Genomic DNA, 9,742 nt, shown 5'->3' on the forward strand with positions numbered 1-9,742 from the left:
TGTAGAATGGACGACAAGTAAAAAGCATGAAAATCATAGACAATGCATGAAGACAAGCTATTTTCTCAGCAAGGTAGTGATACACAGTCCTATTTTGACACCAGATTATGGATGACTATCTAGAGCAAGTGGATTCTAGACAAGAGGAAAACAGAGGGGGAAAAAAAAACAGGAAAAAAGTCTAATAAATAAATGGAGAGACAGACAAAAAGTATATGAAATTCAGGTGTCAGCACGCAAGGTCAGCTTCTGAGCTTCTGGGGATGATAAGGGATGAGATCCACGCTGTACTTGGATCCAGAGCCCAGCGCTTGATTCAGGTGGGTTCAAAACACTGCACAGAGCTTGGTCAGTCAAACAGTCAGACTAGGAATTTTTTAGCTGCAGCTTAATGCATAAGATGAAGAGGCCAAGAGGCCTCAGAGGAAGTAATCACACCAGTTATTAGGTACAGTATAAGCAAGTACCAGTATGATATCCATGTTAATAGTAGTAACACAGGTAAAAGCTTTTATGTAATATTGGGGCTTTTTCTTCACAATGGCCTTTTATTTGACCATAAGCTCAATATAAAGAGGTTGCATTTTCATTTGATTTTTTGGTTGTTTTTTAATATTTTTCTTCCCTCAAAATTTTCTATTAAATCATGATGGGGAAATAAAACCAGATATTTGATGGGGAAAAAATATCTTTTTTATGCAGCAGCACAAAGCAAAGCAGCAGAAGTACTGACACTGTGAGCCATTCACTTACAGAACCATAATTCTTAAAAGGACCATTAACAACTCAATGGAAGAAACTTGAAAGCTAATAAAAACTATATACAGGTAACTGTATGCTTTTTAAATGCCATTTTGATATTGGAGCGGCTCTTTAATAATGTTTTTCTTATTGGCAATAAAAAAGTGTCTTAACTTAGACTGATCCATTTTGTGCTTATTGTAGACGCATTCCAAAGACATTTGCAAGTTATATTACATTTTTCCATTTAGTTTACGGCATTTTTGTGCCCTTCATATTTTTCCATGTATTATTTACACATATTCTTTTGTATTTGAGATATCTGATCCTTTAATTACACCAAAGAGAATCTCATTTTCATACATGATGGATTGGATCTTCATCATCGTTACAGTGACATATCACCAGCTCTCTTCCAGGAGGGTTTTGCCAAGACCTATAATCAGTTCAGCACTGTGTGCATATGTGTATTTGCTCAGTGCAGCTGCCTATGTTAGAAATGTGCAAGTAGTGAACTCTTCACTAGCCCATGTGGTCTGAGAACAACATGAAACAGCTTCTTCCAGCCAGCAGATTTGCAGAAAGGCTTCATCATAAACTGTTACACATGACTGTGTACCACATCCCCAAAATTATTGTCACAACAAAGCAGAGTGCTCTGAAGGCCAACATACCTGTGAGGGATGCGCCACAGTCTGAGGCAGCTCTTGAACATGAAGTGCAGAACATGGATATCAAAAGGCCCGTGGATGGCACAGACACAACAAACAATACTATACAATCCATGATCGTTCCCAAGAGGAGGAAATCAGATGAGATGTTGCATGTGGTACTACTTGACCAGGGTGGGCATACCTGTATGTGGAACTAAACTGACTTGAACATTCCTCAAAACTCTGATGGAAATTTTAAGGATCAAGCCAGAGTAACCATCCTCTATCACAGAGAGCTTGTCAGGCAGGTCAAACTCTTGTTTCACAGATGTTTTGCATGAATTAAGAACAAGTACAGGTGAACCTACCAGAATCATCCTCCAGAAGAGTTTACCAAAGCAATCACAATCCACCTCTGGGTCTTGCTCCAAGTCACCTCTCTCTTGCAAGACCTCCTTCATATATACATATATATACATATCCATACATGCATTTCTTTCATTTCTATGACAAAGCACATATGGGACATCCTGCTGCACCAGACATGGCGTTATGTCTGGTTTTTGTTTTCAGGGTTTGTTTTTTGGGGTGGGGGGTGTTGGGTTTTTTCATTTAAGAGATTGCACATACATCTGTATTTGGGGGAAAAAAAACTAATAAAACTTTCATCATGCTGGAGCATGTTTGGGTTTCAGGAACCCTTCATGCACCGATCAAAAAAGCATTCTCTTTTGGAGTAATATGGGGGTGAAAACTAGCAGTACACTACTGTATCATAAGCTTTTTTGTCTCTCTGTTTATTATTTTTGTGGGTGAAGAGAAAACTGATTGTATTATACAGTAATAAAGACCAAGAATATTTAAATTGAAAGAAGATGCAGTCTTGGTAGACTCTGTAGCTGATGTACATAAACTATTGAAATTAAATTAAATAAAATAGGTATGAAAGAATTGTTTGATGATTTTTTGTTTGGTTTTTAATATGCACTACTCCACTAAAAGTCATCTGGGCCGCATTATACCTTGAAGCAACAACAATTGAATCCTCATGTACTAAAACACTGCCATCTTCACTGAACATGTGTCAAACACTTGCTCTCAGGCTAGCTACATGCTTTTAACTTGTGCACTGTGCCACAGAAATCAGCTCTGCTATAGGTAAAGAACCCAAGCACATCTAGTAGCTGTTTTGCTTTAGTCTGCCATGAAGACATGGTTTTTAGGATTGGGCTTCTTTTTGGCTGGAGGTGTGTGCATGCAGGGGACAACAAATGTCAAAGTTATTTCTTCGGTTTTTTGGTTTGGTTGCACTTGGTTTCACCAATTTACTAGTTCAAGCTAGGCAGAACACTAGGTCTTATAATGACAAATTTAACATCATTTTTTATGAGCAAAGGTCAAATTCTACACTGCTCATTTGGATTTAAAAGAGGAAATTTAAACTACAGAATGATGTTTCATGCTGAATAAAACTTATGGCAATCAAAAGCTCTGATTTCTAGTTTCCTGAGCTCCTGTCTCCAAACTTTTCTCAGATTTCCAACACTTGGTTATCCTTTCTGGCTCACATTTATTTCCTTCTGGTTCGGATTTAGGTGATAAAAGGTTGAAACATATGATTACCACTCCTCAGGTGCAAATGGTAAGGTTGAGGCACAAGCATGAGGGAAGGGGGGAGGAGAAAAGGTGGGGAAAACGGCTCTGGTTTAGATGTGGTTTGTCAAGATTACTACTGGCTTTTATCAGCTATTTCTTGACACAACTCACTTTGTTCTAAACTAGTTTGGGGAATAAAAGATAATAAAAGACTTTTTTCCCCACAAAAACCATACAAAAATTCAAATAATTCATTCTCTTCAAAAAAATTCTAGACGCCCTTGCAATGGCAAGGCCAGCATTAGCTGAGGTACACTTATCTATTTCCTTGCAGTTCCTCACTTCCACCCTGTCCCTTTCAGCTGGCATTTTTGGTATGTTCATTTTGAAATTACACACACCACTGGCCAATGGATACATTATTCTTGGATCCCTGCTTGCTTCTGGCGAGGTGCTCAGGGTCCATTGAGATGATGACAAACGAGCACGAAATGACACGGCTCTCCACACCACTGCTGGCACCACCACCTGTCATCGTTGTCACTGCTGAGCTCATCTCACCTTCAAAAACTCAGCACTCAGAACTTTAACTGGGGCTAAGTTAATTCTGTGGTTTTTTTACATTCTCACCCTATAATTATGCACAGGTTCTCATTTCACCTATTTCCGATGGACTGCAGCATTTTTATGTCTTTTCCACGTGTATGTTGAAGCACGTATTTCTTGAAAGCAAATGCCATAATATCAGTTGTGAGCCTACTTCTATTTTGAGTGCTAGATACCTTCCAGCCAAAAAGCTGTACCAACAAAAACTCTGCTGAATTTCATCATTTACCGTACTTGCACCAGATCTGAATTTAAATATTCCATGCCTGTTTTAAATGGTGACAGTCAAATAAAGGAAATCTAATCAAAAATTCCCTTAATAGTCTGTTAATAGCATTTTCCCCCCAACATTTCAAAATCCTCAATATACAAAAAGTCCCAAACTTACCAAAATGTGCTAGGCTTTTATATTTATGAAGCCTTGTTTGGTTCTACTAACAGAAATTTACTTATGCCTCTACTACCTTCAGCCCAAAACTTACACATATAACGGAAAAAGATCTGAAATTGTCATACACAACATATTTGGGGTTCTCAAACTGCAAAAATGTGCGAAGCTTTCCTATGGATTTAAAAAAGAAATCATTTTTCCACAGATGTGGGAGGAAAATTTTAGAAGAAAATTTTTGCAATAGGTAGTGTAGCTATAATCACTTGCAGTCTTCAAGCATTTAATAACTGGAATCAATTTCTCAAAGTGAATCAATATAACTCCATTATGAATACCATCAAGATTATGTATTTGTTACCTATAATCATCATTACCAATTCAGACTAGTTCCCTAAAACGCAAATTTTTTTCACTCATCTTCATAACCCACAGTTTCACTGCTTTGATTTTCAGAAGGCAAGAAGACTTAAGACATTTTTACTGTTGACCATTAAGCATGACATAATGTCACAATCGTGTGTTCTCCAATGGTTTTTGTACTGTCAGGGGCCACACCATTATCTGAAATAAGTTTCCCTTTTTTGGACAATTTTTCTTCATAGGGTTGGTTAACTTACTGCCCATCACTTCCAGCATTTCCTTTCAGTGTTTACCTTCATCTGATACCCGACTTGGTGCAGCACTTCCCACCCTTTCATCAGGAAAGTCTTTAGCTATAAACACAGTTGCAATGGGATGCTCAGCCATGGCACAATCAGAAAAATAATTTTCCAGTGCAACTTCTCTGTACCTGTTCTACCCATCAGCTCTAAGTACTTTCTCCAATGTCTGTGTTTAACAGCATATGAGGTGAAAGCATTTGAAAGCAGGTACTTTCAGTTGCCTTCAGCCTTCTTTGCCCTTTCCCACTATCTCAGATCCTGTGGAAAACAAGGTAGGATGTTTTATTTCCAGAGGCAGTGCTTCTCCAAGGAGATGCAGAGCCACAAGACATTCAGAGTGGAAGTGGGCAGAGCACCAAAGCACTCTGGCTCTAACAGCATTTTGCAGACAGCAACAGCAAGTCGTAAGCATAATTCCCCAAACCTATGGATCATGAAGACAGCTTTAATTTGTCTTATGCCCATTCACGCCTCAGAAGAAGCTCAGGAGAACAGACACACCAAAAACCTGGCATCTGTGCAGCCCGCCTGTTGCCAGAGAGACACAAAAGAAAACGAGTATGTTCAGATGGCGACTGTGTCACCCACATCCACTTGTAAAGTGGAAGTGCATGAAGTAAAAAGCAATGTCTTTGTAGTCAAACCATTAGACCAGGAGTTAGGAGACCTGAGCTTTCATCAGTCCTACAAGAAATTCCTTGTGGATAAACCACATTCTGTTCTTTGACTTTGATGTTTTTCTCTAAAAGCACAAAAATAAAATGGCCATTTGTTGCACTCAGCTATAATAATGACAAGTTCTTTGGAGATCAAATTCACTCATGCTTAGGCCATTGCTAAAGTGTGGTAATTGTGAAAGTTCACATTGAAACTATTGTCTTAGAGGTATTAAAAATTACCATTTTTATGGCATTATTAAGACCATTTAGTAGAGTCATATAAATTATGAATGTGGGAACTCGAGACTTTACCCATAGAGGCTTATTCAGCTGGTAGTTTTTGCATGCAGAGCATTACAGTGTTTACATACACACACACCTACACACCCTTACTCTTACCTGTTTCCTTATATTAAAAGCCAGCATCAGAGCTGTTCCACGCACTCAAACACATTTCATTTTGAAAAGCAGGGACATCCAAAGCAGAGCTCACTGTGTGTGCAGTGCCTTTTCTTTTAGAAAGCATTACCTATATTTCAGAAGTGAATGGCTTACTACACACCATATATGAAACCTACAGCATGTGACCCTCTATGTGAACTTCTCTATTACCTCAACTTCTCTTTCCACGTGTTAGAGCAAGTGCTCAAGAATGAGCAAATCTGGTTTGGTAGCTAAACTTGGCTATCTCTAGGACATCCTCACCAACGTCCCTCTCGTATTCAAGGTTCAGGAGTTTGTGTTAACAATAAAATTCTAAAACAAGAGATAGAAGCTTCCACCAAATAGGTGTCCACAGACAGCAGTCTGTGCTCTATCTGCTTTGTTTTTGCTCACGTTCCTACCATGAAAATGAGTCCACCCTGTCTCTGCTAATCAATGAGAAAAGAAAACTTTTGGTATTGGTCTTCCTGGCAAGACTTTCCAGTGGTGTAAAAAGAATTGATTTTGTAATTGCTCTTTGCAGTTTTCATTTCATTATTGCAACTTACTCATTATCCATGAGCTTCCAGTGTTTACCACATTTGCTCCTAGAGCACTACTGGTTACTTTACCCCCCAAAATTATTTAGCCTGTTAAGAGAAAGCCAGAAATCATTTTGCTTGTGCTGCCTCTCGTTCTCTCTTACTAGGATGTACCCATATGCTCCACAGGACAGTCTGCAAAGTTCTGTCAAACACGTGATAATACAGTTCGTGCATTTCAGTTCTGTGTCCTCCAATTTGTGAGATGGGCAAAGTCCTGGAAGGGGGTTAATAGAATCATAGAATGGTTTGGATTAGAGGGACCCCCTAGATCACCTAGTTCCAAACCCCTCACCATGGACAGGGATGCCACCCATTAGATCAGGTTGTTCAGGACCTGGCCTTGGGCACTGCCAGGGATGGGGCCTCCAGAGTTATTTAGGTATTCCTCTTCATCCCAGAGCTGTTCAGATTTCCATAACTTGTGTTTTTATTTATGGCAGCCTGTGGTCATGGAAATGCATCACCACTAAGGAAGACATGCCATAATCCAATCTGCAATTCCAGTGACTCTCTTTACTGGTGTTTTTAATATAGGTGCCCTCTGTTGAATTTTCTGTCATCTCCTAAGCAGCAATTGCTTCCTTTCCGTAACAGCTGATCAAGCTCTCTTTTTAATTGCTCACTTCTTACAGTATGAATTCCCATCAGGTTTGCCCTTGAAGAGTATGATCACTCTTCCAGAAAAAGTTCCTCACTGAATTGTTATTAAACAATCAATATTTCTAGTTGAATGTAAGGCAATCTGGTTTTCTATTCCCTCCTGGTCACAAATCCCCCCATTTTTTCTCTTGTTTCCTCTATCCCTAGACCTCTTAAAATTGATCTTTTCCCTTGTGGCAGGCCTAAACAAAGATTTCAGCAAGGGGCAGTCCAATAAGTCAATGCTTTGGATGTCACACAGCACTAAAGCCAGTATCTCCAGACTGGTTTCCATCTCCTCTACCAAGTCTCCCAGCTTCCAACTCAAGAAACAGAGATTGCATTTATCCTTTGGCAGAAATAAAACTGAGTGCAGCCAGGGCAGGTAACTGCAGTAACTCACTAGGCATCTGTGTGCTTAATAAAACATAGTGTTCTCCTGGCACAGAAAGGAGCCAAATGCCCTCAGCTGCCATTTCACTAAAGTAAGCCCTGCAAACCACAGGGATTTAGAGTTCTTACATCCAATGCTTTTTGCAGTTCTTCATGCTCGCACACTAAAAGGGTGCTCATTGATTTAATAAAGCCAAGGTCTAGAGAGATCTATAAATACAAGTGTTTTACCCTCATGCATTATTGCCCTGATGCCCAAGACTGAACTTCTGCTCTTTCACAGATAAATTGCTTCCTCACTGGTTAACACCAGCTTCCATTAGCAAAAGTGGTGGCAGACATATTTGGGAAGGTGATCCATGATAAAACACAGCTTCGTCTCTCTTTTTGTTTTCCCTTTGATTTCTTTACTTGCCACATCCCATGCTCCTCTTTTTCCCATCTGACTCTGCTCAGAAGAAATCAATAAGGTATTCTTTATCAATATTACCTAAAAAGTTATCAATTATCTCACCTAAAATCTACTGAACTCAGTGCAGTGACAGATATCAACCTCGAGGGGTTCAAGATGATCTTGATCCTACAGTTGCCAAAATTGCCTTCTAAAAGGTAGTCTGAAACAATTATTTACATCTTTTATAGACTTACAATAATAATAATAGAAATATTATTAGGGGGAGAAGGTGTACTGATATTTCAGTCCTAAAGTAGAACACGTTCTGTACATTCAGCTACTCTGTAAATTCCAAAATGTAAAACATAGGGCTTTCTAGCCTATACTTTTCTTTGCATTCAACAGTAAATTAAGGTTTATGGCTTTTATTTAAAAATATCATAGGAGGTTTTATTTAGAATGACTGTTTTACAATAACTCCTAGGCCTTGGCTTGTCCAACTGAACTGCTCCCAAAAATGCTTAACTTTGAAACAGAACGACAAGGAAGCAGAATGTTTCTCCCCAAAATGTGCATCAGCTAACAACACCATTAACCACTGCACTCCCAGCACAGCAGGCAAAGCGCTCTGACAAAAGCATCACTTGTCCTTTCACTGTCATGCTTTTACAGCACATACAGTCACGTTGCTGCCTTCACCTTGGACCCTTGTGGAGCTCCTCACCCACTGGGATTATGATAGGAACCAGCTGGGAGCTCATAGCAGCAGCATTTCCAAGCCTTACCTTTCCTTCTTTTTGCTGAGCTACAAGCTAAGACTTCTGGGTGCACCCCCAGCTCTGTGAAAGTTCTCCCCACAAATTCACATGGTAAACATGGTTTCACAATGTCCTGAAATAAAGTAATGTACAACTTTGTGCCCGGGTTTTAAAGTCAAAGAAATGATTGCCAGATCATGTATTGGGTTACTTTCAATTAGCTCAGCTCTGAGATAACCTTGTGTTACATAAAGGCAACAGAGTCACCCAAGATTTGATTATCTGAAACATTCCCCTCTCTGTGCAGTTACATTTAGTACACGTCTGGATGTTCTTACTAGCTGAAATACACACTTACCAGGCAAACACACATTATACAAGGGTTGTCTGTGATAAAAGGTATCTGCAAAATTTCCCCTTCATTTTCACATTTTGCAACCGATCCTGAAATAGAAATAAAAATTTTAAAATACTAGCATATTTCATTTCACCCTGACAGTTTTGGAAACTATCCTCATCACACTCATGTTTAACCCTTGCTCCATTCCTAGATTTTAAACCCTTTAGTAATTTGCCCAATTTAATCAGTTCAGCATTTCTGCAAGATTCTAAAGAGAGCAGGGAAATGAGTGGCCTTTTATTGCTGCACAAACCTAGACTTTCTTTGTGCCCCAGTTATAGCAAAGAAGGACGCTTTTTCTTCTCTCAGATGACGTGTGGAGAATAACGAGTACTCCATGCAAAGCAGGATACGTCTATAACGATAGATCCAGAGCTCACTGAAATCAGCAGAAAGCTGTCCATTGCACTCTGAGAACCTGGACCAGCACAAGCCCTAAACCGAGCATCCTTTTAATGCACGGCAACCACTTGGCAAATGAGTCAAAATTAGCAGGCTGACTGTCAAACGGAATCAAATTAGGAAAGCCTTTACGCCCCTAATGCTGATTAGTCGGTATTCTGTCATGCTGGAATCACTCCTCAAAGTCTAATGGCTCCTCGCCTGCGCTAGAATTTGATTCTGCGTTTCGCTCCGTGCCCCAGATCCCAGGAAGATAAAACCCTCGAGGGGAAACGGGCAGAATGGGGCGGGGGAAGAAAAGCAACAAGAAAACCTTCTTTGGGGGGCAGAGAGGCACGGTCGCTGCGCTCACCTGCCCCAGCCCACGCGGGCGCACCTCGGGCCGCCCTTCCCGCGCAATGCCACCCGGCGCAGGTGGGC

At 40.0% G+C, this 9,742-nt stretch overlaps 1 protein-coding gene across 1 annotated transcript in view; it reads right to left on the reverse strand.

Moving 5' to 3' along the window:
- The window catches only part of BMPER (BMP binding endothelial regulator), a 149,258-nt gene that overhangs the window by 136,601 nt on the left and 2,915 nt on the right, over positions 1-9,742 (reverse strand). Inside the window, exon 3 of the mRNA XM_031059384.1 lies at positions 8,879-8,992. Coding sequence (XP_030915244.1) covers positions 8,879-8,992 — 114 coding nt within the window. The remainder of the gene's footprint in view (positions 1-8,878; positions 8,993-9,742) is intronic.

The sequence above is a fragment of the Geospiza fortis genome, unplaced genomic scaffold (assembly GCF_000277835.1).
Source record: "Geospiza fortis unplaced genomic scaffold, GeoFor_1.0 scaffold346, whole genome shotgun sequence".
In the NCBI taxonomy this organism is placed as follows: domain Eukaryota; kingdom Metazoa; phylum Chordata; class Aves; order Passeriformes; family Thraupidae; genus Geospiza; species Geospiza fortis.